This window comes from Neodiprion pinetum, chromosome 6, assembly GCF_021155775.2.
Source record: "Neodiprion pinetum isolate iyNeoPine1 chromosome 6, iyNeoPine1.2, whole genome shotgun sequence".
Taxonomy (NCBI): domain Eukaryota; kingdom Metazoa; phylum Arthropoda; class Insecta; order Hymenoptera; family Diprionidae; genus Neodiprion; species Neodiprion pinetum.
The window spans coordinates 1,363,800-1,381,508 of record NC_060237.1 but is presented as its reverse complement, the minus strand read 5'-3'; the positions used below and the strand labels follow the sequence as shown (position 1 = coordinate 1,381,508).

The following is a 17,709-nucleotide window of genomic DNA, read 5'->3' as shown; positions in this document are numbered from 1 at the left end:
CGAAAGCTCGAAAGATCGATACATACGTGACAGGGGAGCACGCGATAAGTGCACGCACACATCCGCGCAGGCAAGAGGTGTTTCGTAATAGTCGGAGGGTTCCTCGGGTTTGTTCAATAATCAATTCTAATTAGCCTCCCAACTCGATTTCTGCCTCAGCATCGTTTGCCCGTCGCCTGATACCCGACATCAGCAAAGGGGAAGAAAAGCCGACGGCTCTTCACCCCGGACAAGGGCTGTTGACGGCACGACGTCGGGGTAAGAAAGTTTTAAAACACCCGCCCCGCCAGGACCAAACAAAAACCTGCGATACTAAAGCGACGGGCGAGGCAAAGGATCCTCGGAAAGCCGGTGGGTGTCCCTCCGCATCCTGCAGGACAACAACTCGACAACCGGCCCTCGACGCGGCTCTTCGCTTAATCGTGGAAATCAAGTGGATTCCTCCAACTTCACCGCCCTCGGCGGCGGCGGCGGCGGCAGCTATATGCTTCTGCGGTTTATGAACGGGGTGTTCCAGAATCCTCGGAACATCGTCCCGCGGAAGTGATATTTTTCAAAACACATTCTTTGTTTTTTTCATAAGCGGTTTTACATCCGAAGCATAAAAATTCTTATGAATTCATAAATCTACGGAAAAAAATGCGTAAAATATTCTCAATTTTGAAAAACAATTCTTACATAATGTATACAAATATATTGCAGTTACGATTGAATGTCGCAAAAACTTCACCGGCGTTGCAGTATCTTCCGTACATTTATCGTAGCTACAACGCCACGGATTCCATCTTGTGTTTTTTAAAAAGAAAGAGAACAAAAATGTTTATAAAAGATGTTCTTTCCGGAATTTCCGCAAACCTCCCTAATTAAAGTATGATGAATATGCGTGATATAAAATTGCCAAATATATAATATATATATATATGTATACGTATGTATACGTCTATAACGTCGAGAATATCTTTGAGCTGCAGGGTCAGAAGATTAAAGGGTATTTGGAGTAGTGGCGAACAAGAGCCGTTAACCCGAGCCCAGCGGGCCGCCGAGCCTCGTTCATTGGCGTAAAGCGTATCGGTGTCGGTGATAAACTGGAAGCGAAACCTCGATCAGCCTTCCGGGTGGAGAGCGAAGGGAGTCAACAGGAGGAGGAGGAGGAGGAGGAGGGAGGCGGCGGTAGGGATGAAGGAAGAGGGGGAGGGACTAAGCTCTAACCAGCGGCACGACGCACCTCCGTGACCTTCCTATCGATCTGCACGCGACGGGGAAGAAGAGGTTTCGCACCCCTTTCCGCTCCCGCAGTCAACTCCCCGGGAAACGGAGGCGCCGCCGCTGCGGAGAGATCCTGCGAAAAAGGCAGGCGGACATCAGAGCCCTTAACCGGGTGTTCCGCAACCGCCAGGGTCGCTTTGCCTCTCTTCTCCTCCTCCTCCTTCTCCTCGTCTGCGGAGGAAGAATCTGGAGAAGGCGATCCTCCGCAACGTCGCAGCGTTTCGAGGCTTAAGAGAAGGGAGGAAGAGAGGGAGGGACCGATAATACGTTTTTACGACTCCTCACGCCGAAACCACCGTCGTATAAGGTCCCGGTTTTACGTCGCCACGTGGGATTCCGACCTCGCTTTTATGCCCGAGTACCGAAGAAGAAAACGCGACCGTCCGTATAGAGTTGCGGAGGAGTTTCCGGCTGGCGGGAAAATACTACTACACACCAATCAGCCAACATCGTCGAGCGGAAGATACGCGGTTGGATAAAATAATCGCGAGAAGAAGAAGAAGATGAAGAAGAAAAATAGTGGTCCTAAGCTTATTCGTGACTATTACTTTCCCCGGATAAAAAATAAGGTAGAGTGGCACAGATTAAGTATTTCCGGAGACCGCGTGTAAACGTGCGGACATTTTACGACGATTATTACATCACCGCGCGTCTTTCGCGGTTTGTTAATCGTTCTATCTTCGACACCATCGATTCTTATCGAGTGATGTATTATTATTTCTCTTACCTACGGAAAAAACTTTATTTTCTCTACTAAGAATATAATGCGTGTGTAATAAAATTTCACTTCCAGGATCGCAAACGGTGGGAAGAAAATAAGCAGAATTTACTCAAAACTGCGGGTGAAGAGGGACGCGTCAAAATTTTCAGTAAAATATACCCATGTCAATTATAAATTTTCACTATAAATATAATAGGAGGGTTTACTTTGCACACAGTGATTTTTACTGGTTCTAGAGTAAATTCTGCATTATACGAATTATATTTTGGCATATAAATGAAAAAAAGAAAAAAAAAAACTGATGAATTCCTGCTCTTTTATTCTCTCCGTGTAATCTAAAGAAACGTTACAAACATTATTCACGAATACGGTGTGATTATATAATCTGTAAAATACACCCTTTCCTCGCAATTCCTTCGCAATATCGTATTTCCAGGATATTTGCGCACCGCGAAATTTCGTCCGGCTCGTTGAATTCGCGCGCGGATCGCATCCCGCTGCCTTCCCCGAGGCGAGCCTGCACGAGGGGGATGAAGGGAGGGTAAGAGGGATCAATCGTAAAAGCGGCAGGTGCAGGGGACGCGTTCTTTCAAGTTCCCAATATCCTCTGTTCATTTCGAACGTTCATTTTACGTTCATTTATCGCCGCTCTGTGGGAATCGACGCGCGGATTTGGATTAATTTTTTCGATTCTCGCTTTCGATCGCATTACAAAGAAATCGATATGCGTGTATCCGTTTAATCAGGGCAAACTGTTATTTTCCGTCACGACGATAACGTCCTCGGCTGAATGCAGGATCAAGGATGGACCATGTTGGGTTGGGTCAGGTTATACGAATGCATGGACGAAGCGGAGTGGATATCAGAAAAGAGGTAGATAGGGTAAGACGCGATCGACCGTCCGTTACTTTTCTACTTACTTTACTACCATCAGCGTGCTGGTCGATGGCGCGACGAAGAGGGATGAAGGGAGGATCGAAGGGTGGGATGAGGGAGAGAAAGGCGAGAGGCGAGAGGCGAGAAGCCGAGATAGAGGAGAAAAGGTTTACTTCCCTCGGGATAATAAACCCGGGACAGGAGGCGGGCGGCAACGGCAACGGAAGAAAGAGACCAGACAGAAATTTCAATTGCGCTAAAGGCTGCATCGTGAAAGCTATCCGTGTGCAAATGCTAGGGTGTTTTATTTTTTAACTCGTTTCTTTTTCAAGGTGCTACTCGAAAAATTTGTCACAAGTACTGGAAAAGAAATTGTCGTAAAACCTGCCGGAAGTAAGAAAATATTTAGAGGTCGTAACCAATTATTTTAACGATTATTATTCATTTTTATGTGTACACCTTACGAACTTGTTCATATCAGTTTATTATTTCCATATCGTGGTCCAATTAATCATTGTTCATAAAAATCGCTACCAAAAACAAAATATGGACGTTAAGGTAACGCGATACTCTTATTTCCAGTAAGAAAAACTGTTATCCAAATTTCTTCGAGACGATTAATCTTTCGGATAAAAGACGAGAAAGGCCAACTGCGAAATTGTTGGGCGCGATTTGCTGTTGATTGGTGACCGATTAATTTTACTGCAATACGAAAAAAATAAACTAATAATAAGTCCGGAAGGTGTAAGCATAAAATAAAAATAAAAATAAAAAGAATATAACAATAATTGGTAGGGACCTCTAAATATTTTCCTACCTCCTCCACGTTTTACGACAGTTTTTTTCCAGCATTTATTACAAATATTTCGAGTAGCGCCTTAAGGAAAAAAAAAGTTGCGAAAAAAAAAACTACCCTGATATATACGTTACATAATATATATATACGTGGATTTCACGCGACTTGCCGATATTTAAAATACAATTCAGAGATGTTAATATTTTTTTCTTCCTTCGAAATTTTTCAAGCTTTTTGCTAAGTTTCCAATTTTGCGAACGTTCGTCGATATTCGTATACTTCCGTCGGCACTCGGGGTGGAATAACGCCCGGTATAATCAAATGGTATAAATAATTTCGTCGTTTCGGGACTCTATCTCTCTATCTCCACTCGCGTGTTGTACTTATAACGCGTTACGGTGTTACGGGCGTCGACGACGACGACGGAGCAACGCGACGGTGGTAACGCGAGTGAAAGCCTCGCGTTTTCCCGTATTATTACACCCCACCCGTCTCTCCTCGTCAGTCCTTCCACCACGATTATAACCGACTGACTCTATGCCCGGATTGCGAATCCGCCGCAACGTTAACGGCAGAGACGGAATCCCTCCCTCCGTCTCTCTCTCTCTCTCTCCCTCTTCTGCCGTCGTCGCCCGTCACAGAATGGGATTGAAGCCCAAGCTATCTATACGATCAGACGCCTATGTACATACATGAGCCCCAAAAATATCGCAGTCTCGTTTATACGTTATTACACACTCGGTAAAATCATTGACTCAGGGGTGCTCATCGTCGATCATTTTACATGCAAATTTCTCAAGCTCGTGGCAAGCTTTGTTATTATCAAAATTTGCCAGTTTTTTGTTTTCTTCAACTTTTATCAGATACGGGAAGTCTAACCTTCATTTTTTAACGAAATTCGTAGTCGCGATTGACAGCAAAAACGTTTAGAAATTTGGTATGAAAAATAATATCAAAGAAAATAGAAACGTTAACAAACACTCAAGATTGATAATTCTTACAATTTCAATTTTACTTGGAATAGGAATCAGTCCAATCGTGAAAAGAAATGTTATTTCACAGTGGACGACGATGTTTGCGTGCGTGTGTTTTCTTGTTTGCAGAAACTGCATCATTCGGTACGAAGACTGCAAATAACCGCGTATTCGTAATCATGGAGGTATAATTACCGACACAAATGCGTAATAGAGTATATCGCGATGGTAAGCGTCCTACCGCAAGGCAAATTTCACGATGTGTGTGAAAATTGTAGCAAACTCTTCAAAGCTGAATAAATAAATCCCTAGCTTGTCAAGTTTGTGTTCGGTCTATATCATCGGAGAATGTAAATATATATGGAAACTGTAGATTGCGTACATAAAAGTCGATAATAGCTAGATAAAAAGAAGGAAAAGAAGGAAAAAAACAAGAACCAAATAAAAACAATTTCGAATTATCAACCGCGTATCGTGTCAGAGTGGATAACAAGTGTCCGCAAGATCGGCAAGAAACTTTGTCTCCACCAAGTGAGCGTCGTTCGTCGCAGTGGAGGGCGAACGGGCGGCGTGCGGAATTCTAAAAAAAGAATCCGATATCCCGCCTACTCCTTCGATTCGTACACACCGCACGAGAATCCAATGTTTATAAATTGTTTGAAAATCACACAGACCTTTCCGCTGCACAGACGTAACGCAGGTATAACAAGAAAGAATTTCCACAGAAGTGCGTGGCGCGCTTGCGCAAATTGTTTAAGCCCAGTGAGTGAGTAAGTAAAATAAATAAATAAATTTATACAATGAGATTATTTATTTTGCACAAGTTGAATCAGCCGACGTACCATCATTCCAGGTGATGTCACGGCGTATCTTTCTCTCTGTCTCTCTCTCTTCAAACGGTCACGTGTCGTTGTTAATTTTTGACGTGCGGTGAGGTAGACAGAGGCTTTCTCCTCACAGAAGGGGCGCCCGGGTCGGAGGCCCTGGCTGAGGGGGGGCCACCATCCCCCTCACCGTCCACTCGTCGCTGCTCCTTTCTTGACAAACTTGCCAAACTCGCCGATCGGTGCACCACTTATTTCGCGCGATTGAAATCAATTGTCACCGCGGTTTAAATATCGCGGAATCGGCGTCGCACGTACGTAGATATGCATACATATTATTATTGTTATTGTTACTGTTATTATTATATATGAACAATTCACACTCCCGCAGTCCTGTTTACGTTTTGTCTTATTTTCAACGAAATTTAAAGGTCATTGTGCCAGAAAAGGGAGGGTGCTAGGAAGAAGAGGCGGCCCCGCGTCACCGATACAGGAAATCTCTGATATTGAGAAATGCCTAGCCGCGCGAACGCGCCTTCAAAAAAACGCGCCAAAGTATTCGCGCTTTTGATTTTCTTGTCCCTTCGAATCCTTGTACACACACACACACACACTCTTCTATCTTTCTCTCTCTAGCGGAAGATCCTTTTCGATAATTATACGATACCGTTTTTATCTCAACGTTTATTTCTCTCATTCAAAGCCCGAAACTACGCGTTTCTTAGTTTTTTTGCTTTATTTCTCAGGCGAATGTAACCGCACTTTCGCACTTCCGCACTTTCGCACGGTAACGCTAACCGTAACAGTGCACCAATAACAGCATTGAAAATGTGCGCAACTTTCCGTCTCCTCGACCGCTTTTCGCGTTTCGTTTCTCCTCTTCGCTTCACCGCATGTGGTATAAATTTTTGAAAATCGCGCGCGACGCGACTTCCCGACGTTCGTAGACGGCAACAAAGCGGAGCTAAACGGGATCCTCGCGTGCCGGCTGCCCGGTAGTAACACAGCAGTTCACTTCACGGTGTCCGATGATATACAAAACTCTTGACGACGACGACGTGTCGCGATCGTCCGTCCCACTTGTCTTCACTCTACGTACGTATACCGCAGCTCGGCGTGGTTCAAACTCGCGCGCGTTTCTCCGCGTCTCTATCTCTCATGTAATTCTATGCACGTGTTACGCATCCGCGCGCCGAACGAATCGAAGAACTCCGATGCAGCTGCAGCAGCGGCGGACTTGTAACGTAGATTGTCGGTATTTGATACGTATTACGTATAATGCAAACAAACGTACGCGCCGACGAGCGACAGAGAGAGCGAGTGTTATTTCTCCTTCATGTTTCCCTCACTCGTCTCATCTTCGACCGTTCGTTTTCACGCTAATCGCGAATAAAAAAAAAATTCTTTCGTCAAACGCGGATAGAAGAAGCAAAGATGTCGAAAAGAAATGTCTCTGCTACTTTGGTACTCTCTTACACTCATTCACTCACTTCGCACCGCGTTTAAAGTCACCCGAATCGCACGGTGTATGAAAATAATTTCAGCGACGTTGCCAATTTCTCCGTACCGCGGTGTGCATTATACGCGCAGAGCTGTCACTTTCACCGTTTCGCCTCTCTCACGTATACGTGTATATGAATACACGTACACGCAACCGTACGTACTACAATAATTGCGAATGCCTAGATCGGTATAATCGTATCGTTCGTATATTAGCGCGGGATTTTAAACGCGCATTTTTGTCTCGGTTCTATTCCTGCTCCAATTACTTTTCTTGTCTTCATTCGTTTGTTCGTTTATTTATTTATTTCAACTCGAGTCCGTCGAAATAATCGTGTGCACGTCACGTAAGGCAGTCTGAACACCGCAGCGATGTTGCACTCTGGTGACTTTTGACCCACCCACCGCCCCCCCGATTCCCACTTTTCACTCTCCGCACTCACAACTTTAAAAGTTTTTTCCCTCAACGACGAACTAACGATGCGACCGAGCGATAACGAGAGGACAGGAGGCGAGTCCCGCATGCAATACGCACTGATAACCAAAGAGCAGTTTCAGTCTCTCTCTCACTCTCACTCTCACTCTCACTCTTTACTCGTATTGTACTTTTCTCGCGTTCAAGAGTAAGAAGAAGGCGCACGACGTCGTCGACGATAATCACCTCTCGCGAAGAGATATCTACGTATGTATATATACGGTGTAACGTACAAAACTTTTCCCGTACATGTCACTACGATGAATATTACATATGTTGTATCGTTCTCGTTTCACATACACTTGTAATGAATCTTGTTTACGCACCAACTTGTTGTTGCTTTTTGTTTACTCGGGAATGAATGCCTTCAGCCAGTTGGCGATGCGGTTTAATCGCTGGCTCAATTAAACATCATTAGATATGCGTATACGCTTGAAAAGTTCCTCGATAATTTTCCGCTTTCGGTGCTTTCTTTTTTTCTTCTTCTTTCATTCACTCTCTTCGCGTCGGCCAGACGTTACAATCGCGCATTTCAATGCGTGCGGATTCGAACATCTTGTAATACGACAATATATACGAATAATTATCATACACCGTGCTCGATGATGCGATGTTCGAAACGTCAACAGGTGGGTGATATCGGCTCGTTGGCCGTTTACAACTGGTTCGTTTCCTATATCGATTCAACTTTGTATTTCGTTTTTCTTATTTATTTTTCGTTCTTCTTCTTATATCCTCAACTTCTCGAACGATAGTTTCGCCGTACTTTGTCCTCTCCGTCGACGACACGTTTGTTCGTTGCTCATGTCAATAATCGTCGACAAGGTGGGGACCAGAAACGAAGAGAGGAAAATTGACGAATCGGCGTGATGGATTGTAACGTAGAAGGATAACTGAGAACGCAAGGAATTCGGGTGTATCTGGTAGGTATATCGGAACACTGCGCGGGTAAAATAACTGTTATTACTGTAAGCGTAGAGGGTGTCAGATCTGCGTCGAGGAAGCAGCCGAGTCCCGCGGTTCTCCTCCGAGTCAACTATTTCTGTCGAAGAAGAAGAAGACGAAGACGATGTCGAGGTGGAGGAGGTGCAGAAGGCTGGTGGCGGTGGTGGTGGTAGTGGAGGAGGAGGAAGCGACGGAGGAGGAGGAGGAGGAGGAGGAGGTGGAGAACGTATTTAGACGTCTCTCGTTGCGATGCGGTGCCCCTTTGTTTACAATACTCCTCAATCAAGATCCGCCGTTTCGCCGTTAATACCTAGGTGCCGTTGTGGTATTTCTAAGTATTTTGCACTTTTTAATTTCTCTCTCTCTCTCTCTCTCTCTCGATCTCTTTCCGACACAGAGTCGACAACAAACTCGAATCAATTTCCTTCGGAATCAATTTCTATACCCCTGCAGTGTTTATTCAGTATATTATATAACGCCTTACAGTTGACAACCAGTAACATTGTGGTGCATCGATCGTTCTATAATATACATATGTATATATATATATATAAAAATATATATACATATAGCGTCGGATATGTCCTTCGATGCGACGAGAGATCCTCCGACGATCTTACCGTCCGATGCGATACGAAGGGCAACCTTCGTCGGTCACTCGGTAAGTAAGTCAGTGAGTCAGTGAGTCGGAGAGACGGACAGACAGACAGACAGACAGACAGACTGACGTGAGAGACAAGCAGCACAGCGCCCAAGCAGCGCGATGCTCGCCCTGTCGAAGTCCGCGAGCGATTGACTCGAACGGCGGGCTCTCGCGGCCAGCGGCACGCGTGCGGGGGTGAGGCGGACCAGAGGGGCGGGCGGGGGGCAGAGAGAAGAGGGATCGACGCCGGCGGCGGGGAGAAGGAACGCGGATGGAGGGGAGGGTGGCGCGTGCCACGGCGAGGCGGCAGGTGAAGTGCGCGTGCCCGGAAGAAATCTTCCCTCCTGCGGTATATAGCGGGACCCCGTGGATCCGGTGCGGGGGGCTGCTGCTGCTGCTGCTGCTGCTTCTTCTTCTTCTTCTTCTTCTTCTTCTTCTTCTTCTTCTTCTTCTTCTTCTTCTTCTTCTTCCTTTCACTTTTCACTCTTTCAGCCTCCTCTTCCTCTCTTTCTTCTTCTTCTTCGTCTCGCACGGTGACAAACTGTGCAAATACCGCGTTGCATACAAATTCAATGGAATGTACGGATTTGACGATACGGGGATGACGATGCCTCTTTTTCATTCCGCGATTCACGCCAGTCAATTTTCCCTTCCTCCTCGTTGACGGGAAGCGGGCATCCACCCCCTCGCATCGTTTACAAACCAAGTTTCCTTGTCTGTATATGTTTATGTACTCGGGACGATGACTCGCCAAGATTCGACTTGCGTATACAACGAGGTCGAGTTGTTGTTTTTCTCTTTCTCTCTCTTTCTCTACCTTTCCTTCGTTTCGTTTAAAAGATCATATTTCACGTCGAGTTTACTACGTCCTCGCCTGATGAAGAACTCTTTCCTCCCGACGATATTTCCGACGCTTTGTCAATCGGTATCCAGACGTCTTCCGTTCGTACCTTGGCAATTTCATCGTCGCGCCTTCGCCTCTTCACCCGCTATCTAATCTTTGTTACAAAAATATTTCTGAAGATAAAATGGCTTTCTCCATACACGACCACCCGTTCGAGTATCAATTTATTGTTAGTCGGTTGCGGTCGTCGATCAACGTGTAATTATCCACCAACGGAAAATGAAAATTACAAGATCGTACGGTGGAGGTAGGAGACAACGAATGTTTCTCCGAGAAATCGATCATACACCGCGCGTCTGTGCGCGAGATGATGCAAGTAAAACGAAACAAACAAGAAAATCGAAAATGAAAATAACACTAAGCGACAAAAGAGAAAGGAATAAATAATTCCCTTGTTGCGAGGCGCGTTAATACCGCGTGTACACGTTACGCACGCATACGGAGGGTAGAAGGTATGGTACACATACGTACACGCGAATGTACACACGGCAGGGAGCGAAGTTCCGCGCGATACGACGACGACGACGGTCGGGTTTCTCGCTCGAGGCGGCGTGTATCAAAATCAGCTGTCAGGCGTCGCACGTGGCTCGCGACGTACCGAGACGCCAAACGCCGTCAGCTCCTCGATCCAAACGCAGCGAAGGGCCGCCAGCCACTGGCTCTGATCGAGTCTCGACGACTCTCCGGCGGTGGCACCCGACGAGCGCCTTTCTCCCCCACCGCCCGTCGTCGCGGAGCGAAACGAACCGCCTTCGTCGTTCCGCCGTCGGCCCGGCTATCGCACGTTATACGTTACACGCGGTGCAGCGGGACGCACAGAAATTTACCTATACTTACGACACGAACGCGCGTACCTAGAAAGCCTCTCCTCGACGCGCACAAGCGCGCAATCGCCCTGCGCCACGGCGCTGTTTGCTACCGCGCTCGCATCGCCGTCGGAGGGATGCTCCGACGGGTTACATGTCCAAGTGGCGTCGCAAGGGGGTGTGAGTTTCTCTTGCGTGGCGAAAGGAGGAGAGGAGAGCAGAGGAGAGGAGAGGAGAGGAGAGGAGAGGTGAGGAACGAAGAGGACCGACTCGTACGATTGTCCGCACGCGGCCGAGTGCAACTCCTCGGAGTCTCCGTTACAGAGTCCGGTAGCTCTGGGTCAGCGCCGTGCGTTCCCCTCTCTCTCTCACTCTCCCCCTCTCTCTGTCGACCCCGTCGTGAACCCATATCTCCTCGGCATAGCTGCGCCCCGGTTCGGCACCGCGTTGTTATACGTGTGTACCGTGATGCCATAGGAGTTGAGTTAAGTTAATCGTAAGTCTGGTCGAGTTAGCCGCAGATTATTACACATGGGGGGGGAGTGGGAATTCTACGGACGTTCTTTTCCGTCTCTGGGTCGCGTGTGTGGATACTGTTACGCACACGATTGCAACGGACGAAAGCGGTCGGTGGTGTAATAACCTCGAGGAATTCTCTCGGCCTGTAAAACAGAGGCGCGCGGCGGACCGAGTCTTAACCGCGCCCTGCGACGCCCGCACATCGCATCATCGGTCGGCGCACCGGCTGGCGCAACGCGCGATCCGGTCGACGAGGGTCGGCCCGACGCCACCGACACGCTGCGCTGCGACGTTGCGTCATCGCCGTTTCACGGCCTCTATCGCGAGTATATACCCTTCTTCTACTTGGACTTGTTCCTCCTGCAGCCACGCATCTGTCCCGCCGCCGCTGCGCTGCTCCTGCTCTCTGCCGGTCTTGTTCCTCCGGTGCATCGAACAACCGACGACCACGACGAGACTACAAATCCGTCAGTGGTTCTCACTGGGAAACAATCCTGATCCGAGATAAATATCGAAGGGGATGGAAATCACGGCACAAGTCTGCGCTCGATTCTTGATCGATATCCGAAGCTCGAGACTCAATGAAACTTGTTCTTATGTACGGTTTTTCATACCTTTCGCGGGGCATTTGTGACACATAATTGAAATTATTTCGATATTCAAGCAGCACTACTAAGATTCCGAAGACTCGTGTAATCTGGAATGAACACCGGGCTGTTAAAAATTTATTCAAATCCACCACGACTAATTGTAAGCTTCAGTGGAGCCGGTATAAGAATCATCCAATTAAAAAGAACTGAAGGAATAATCAAGCGAGGCGGTACCGATCACACTCGTCAAATGGGTATAATAATAGTACACAGCAAAGAAAATCGATCCCTCCGTGTCTGAAGCAAAGCAGCAGGGTGAAAGTTTTGCAGAGAAACAGGTACCGTGAAACCTTAGAACGGAAAGAAGAAGTAAAAACGAAACGGAAAAGGAATAAAGATAGAAAGAGATAAATAACAGGAAGGATGGCAGGGTTGGTAATGAACATTTCACGGTTATCCCAGCCGGCTATTAGCCGTTGAAATATTTCCAGTCCTCTGCGCACTCTCGCAGTTTAATACGTTGTACGAAGCGAGCGTCGCTGCCGGTGCTGCTGGTTCTCAAGCAGCGTCGACGGCGTCTGCACGGTACGTCACAACGACCGTCTGATCGATCTCATCGAGCGAGGGCCAGAGGCGCGCGCCAGCCGCCAGCCGCCGCCGCCGCCTCCACCCCCGACACCCGACGGCTGATCCTCCCTTCGCCATCCGTCGGCCACGCTGGGGAATCCGTCCAACATTTTGCGTTACATTCCAACCACAGCCGACGACCCAAGTACCAGCAGAAGCAGCGGAACGCTGCAGACACCGTGCCCGTTACGTTGGACCGACGACTGATGTGCGACGGCAATCTCCTCTCCTCTCCTCTTCTCTCCTCTCCTCTCCTCTCCTCTCCTCTCCTCTCCTCTCCTCTCCTCTCCTCTCCTCTCCTCTCCTCCCTTCTCCCCTCCCCTCGCCCCTTCCCCTTCTTTCATCTTCATCCGCGTGGTCTCCCTCGCTCTCTTCGCCCCCTCGCGTCGACGGCCCAGCGAGTTTTACGCGCGGTTAGAAAATAACCCGCACACTCGGTCATTTGCGCTTGCCACTTTATCGCGGGCATGCGCATCGCGGAGGGCCGTTACGCCTCCACGTCCCCCTCGTCATCGAGACGCGCGCCTCCATCGGCATTGTGTGCCTGTCCCATTCCCGCACCAACACCATCCCTAGCTGCAGCGTGCTGCGGGAGCTTTAGGTTTCCGGTTTCGAACTACACGCTGCACGACGGAAACCGGTACGCACGCAAGATTATGGAATTTTGACATCTGTCAATGGCCGCCAGGCATTCCGTACGTGCCTGATCCTTCGGTACAATAACCAACGACGCGTGTCTTCACTGGCAAACATATTATACCGATAATACCACAAGATATGTTATTATCCCCGCAAAGCGATGTCCGCGATCTGTGTAACTTTTTTCAAAAATTTTCAAATTAATTAATTTCTCTATAACCGATTGCATTGTATAATTCGTTTGTTAACTTTACATCGATCGTTTCAGTTACGCTCTATTTATATTCTCACGGAATTTTCTATGCGACGATAAGACGAATCGTTCATAATTATAAAACTTTCACACAATATTCATCCTCTATATTAATTACCTTATATAATTACAATACATTGCGCATAGTTCCGCCAATTTCCGAACGCAGATAATATTATTATAATGACGATCCCGATGGAGATAATTATCTGGTCGAAATGATGAGAAATGAGTTACAAACTCGTTCGGAACGACACGCAAGTACCTACTACATGCCAATAGCAACCGACGGAAAGCTAAAACGCGCCCAACTTTGGGATTCACATGTGTGCGTGCGCGCTGCCGAGGCGATGACAGAGCCACGGTGGTTATTTACGGACATCGCGTCTACTTTTTACAACGCTGCCTGTTAAATATGTTGCTCTACTCGACCGAGACCGAGCTTAACAGGCTACTCTTGGCACAAGCCGATCAGCCGTGCCAGCCAAACCGCCAAAATAACGTTCCGTAAGACGCGTCCACCCTATTAGCTTCTTAAATGGCTACAAAAACAGATTCATTCGTTGTCGCTACCTTTTTCTCTATGCATGTACCGTTTTCTTACCTACTATTATAAAGCATGATAGTTGTCGTTATACCGACATCGCGTCGCGACATCTGCGCAAACAGAAGATCCGTCGGTCGAATTGAAAGCTACTATCAAAACTAGATAAAGTAACTCGAGAGATCAGCATTGTATTTGGCTGACAATTTTCCCACCTGATAAGTGCGTGTATAGTAGTGTTATACGTATATGTGTGTGTGCGTGTGTGAAGGTCGAAATCGAAAGGTCGAATTACATCCAATCCGAGCTGAACTCAATTAAGAAAGACGATGGAAGAAGCTAACGTAAGAGGAAAAATATAGCCTGGAAATGAGTGTGAGAACGCGGCCAAGCGACGTTTAGACGCCGATTTGGTTAGGCGGAGAACCACGTGACGTAACGAGATACGAGACGTTTAATTACCCGAGCGAAATATATCTCGTAAACGTGACGTAACGAATCTTGGGATCTCGGTATCGTGCCGCCGTGCTCTACGTCACATATCTTTAGGAATCTCGAGTAGTCAAGGTGCCGGTGTGGTCAGCCGTACGGTGGAGGCCGAGGAGACGTTGGACTTTCCTCGTCAATTTTTAAATACCTATTTCATTCGGAAAAGGTGCGAGCACAATCGTGATTTCAAAGAAAGCCGACGCAAAGACGCTGACACGGTACGTAAAATGAAAAACGTGCAGATTACTGGCAACGAAAAAATGGAAAAATGTTACGTCGGTAGAGTTTAAAATTTATATGCATATAATTATTGTCGTGCCTGTTGACTGTCGGAAAATACGCAAGTGCAGTGCGGGTTTTAATTAGAAGAGCAGCTGGATTATCCCGGATAGCACCTACGCTTTTAACGAACTATCTACGTCACTGGCAGCCACCTCTGCCCTTATCCATGTCCGCCTTCGACCTCACCTCTGCAGTGCCGAGCTTCGACCACGTACACTTCTAGTTTCCCGGCTTATTCGCACAAGCGGGCAACGACGACGCTGTTAGCGAAAAACATGTAGGATGCACGTTTAGGATGAACGGTAGGTTACTCAAGTATCGAATGTGCGTACACGATAAATGCGTGATTTACCTTATTCGAGTAATTTATGCACAGAGTATTTCTTCATCTTTACCTTTATACAGGTTTGTAGATGCTGCGGAAGAGACCTACGCGATGTATAATCGTAAGTTGAAAAGTTTATACACTGTGTGAAGTTGTCGGTCTTCCTGCTTTTGAATATCATTATACGTTCACGGAATGGATAGGCGATAATTTCTTTGTGATTCTTTTCGACGTCTCAATGCTGACGAATCGAGGAGGAAGAAGAAAACTGTTTTCAATCGCAGCCGTACATTTCGGTTGAAATCGCTTTCGGTATAATATAATGTCATATCGTAGTTTCAAAGAACGTTTAAACATTCCTGAAACAATATTATACATTGTACATATTCATAGGTCGTAATGCGTGTGCACATATGTAAGTACTTGGTATAACAACGAGAAGCAAATTTAACGCCGGATAGGAAACTAACCTCGGTATACATTAGTTATCGTAGGTGATAAGATTTTTCGTAAGAAAAAAAAAAAACAAATAAACTGTCGAAACAATACCGTATATCACAGTGCATACATCAGGCTATGATATGAGTACATTATCGCAACGGGACCTACAACCACGTGATGTCTTTAAAATTTTGTCAAACACGTAACGTTGAGAATAGGAGTCAAAGGTATCGATTCGGGTGATCGTCATGCCCTGTACAACAATCCAAAATTTGAGAAGCTTTGCAAACTGAGGAATAGAAACTTTTCCAATGCGAAAAGAACAACAGCAGCAACGCACGTCGTGTAAGGCAGGCAGATAATGTGCGAAAAAAGAAGCCTATTATATTCATTATAGCGCGAAGCGAGTTCGCGAGGGTGCACGATCAGTGTAATACCGCGCGATCCTACGGGAGCAGAAAATTAATAGGCCGTCCGATTGAGGTTGTTTGTACACATGACAGAGGAGAGAGAGAGAGAGAGAGAGAGCCGTATAGATCGAGAAGGGATGTCGCACGTTGTTCCAGAGTGGCTCAACGGGTGGGCCGTAGTATAAAATGGTGGAAAATTCGGGTTGAAACACGTCGAGGTGGAGAAAGAAGATCAATAAACTGGTACGGTATCCCGGTGCTGCCTCTGCCGTTGCTGATGGCGGTTCTTCTTGCCGCTGCGGCGGCTGCTTGAACCGATGCTGATCCTGGTTGGAGGCCGTCTGGCGTGTATTATTAAGCGGAGGTGCGGCGATAGGCGAGATATAGACCGGCAGGGACGGCAGGGCGAGGGGTAAGGGAGAGTAGAGGGGGGCGGGGGTGAGGTTGGCGTTGGGGAGGGAGAGAAAAGCTCGCGGTAAGAAGGAAACGAGGAGTAAGAGTCCGCGACGGGGGCGCAGATATTAACTGGAAGTGACTAGCAGGCCAAGCGGAGTAGGACGAGAAACTGGGGTTGGGGGCGGAAACACTCGTGTGCGGAGCGTTTGTATACACGTAACATCGCGCGAGGGTGAACGAGCGTCGCGACGCCGAGTTTTCTTCTTCGCGCCCTCGGCTACGAGGCGCAACAACGACCGAGAATGAGAACCGCTGGACACGTCGCGTCTCGCATTCCCTCCGCTTCATCCTGCAACTCGCATTGGCGTAGGAGTGAGTCTCTGTTTACTCTTGAGGTAAAACGAGAGAGCCGAGCTGAGATCACCGCCGCATACTGAGACTGGCTCGCGGAAGGAAAAGGCGCGATATCCGAACGAGGGGAGAGAACATCTTCGCGGCTCCAGAAGCCCTTCAAGTTCCTTTGTTTAATCTTTGAACAAAGTAAAGAGTGAAGAAGAAGAAGCATAGAATTGGGATGAGGATGAGGACGAGGTTCAAGATGAAGAAGTTGGTAGGAGGACCCGCGCATTCCGTTTAAAATTCACCACTTCTTCGGTGGTTAACCCCGAACGTCGTTCCCGAGCTGCGGGTTATGGTATACAGCTGGTGTAAGGCGCGCGGAGCGGTACAGTGTTCGAGGGGTGCGGGATTTGAGATATCGGGCTTTTTTCCAACGCGCGAGTTGAACGCAACCGGGAAAAATAAAAGAGGATAAAAGTCGGAGAAGATGAAGAGGGAGATAGAGAGAGAGAGGGAGGGCAAGGGAATGCTGCCATGCGGCCGCCGGCTTGACCTGACTTATTTCATGGTGCCGCTCCAGCATCCAGGGTCGCGCGCGTCGCCCCGCCGTCCGGTGGATCACCCGGTGGGAACGTCTTCGTCGGCTGGCAAGCGCGCTCCTCCTTCCCTCTCCCCCTTTCCCTCTCTCCTTTCTCCTCTCTCTCTCTCCCGCCCTCTCCGTCGAGCGCGGGTATCGGGCTTGCTGTTAAGCCTCTCCTCGCTTCCCCATCGCGGCTCGACATTCCACCCCCCCCACCATTCCTCCGCCAGGTTTCCCTGTTTTCTCGCTTTTCGTCCTTCTCTCTGTCTCTCCCAGCTGCGAGAGTCGCCTCCGCATGTGTAGGCGCGAGTTTATGGCCTCACCTACACAAACCCATACTCTCTCTCTCTCTCTCTCTCTCTCTCTCTCTCTCTCTCTCTCTCTCTCTCTCTCTCTCTCTCTCTCTCTTTTTCTCCTCCGGCTGATTTTCTAGCCCTCGGCGCGACGTACACTCTCCGTCCGCAAATGCGCCAAGATTATCCTCTCTTCCCTTGCCGATTCCTCCTCCTCCCTTCTTTCTTCCATCCTTCTTCAACCTCGGTGAT

At 47.8% G+C, this 17,709-nt stretch overlaps 1 protein-coding gene across 12 annotated transcripts in view; it reads right to left on the bottom strand.

Moving 5' to 3' along the window:
* Nucleotides 1–17,709, bottom strand: part of mam (mastermind) — a 131,358-nt gene that overhangs the window by 51,672 nt on the left and 61,977 nt on the right. For 4 of the 12 annotated variants that reach the window (XM_046632416.2, XM_046632417.2, XM_046632418.2 and 1 more), the window contains exon 1: nucleotides 5,476–10,565. The exons of the other annotated variants lie outside the window; for them this stretch is intronic. In XM_046632416.2, the coding sequence (XP_046488372.1) occupies nucleotides 5,476–5,481 (6 nt within the window). In that variant the 5' untranslated portion in view covers nucleotides 5,482–10,565. Of the gene's footprint in view, nucleotides 1–5,475; nucleotides 10,566–17,709 lie in introns of those variants that run through there. 12 annotated transcript variants of the gene reach the window in all.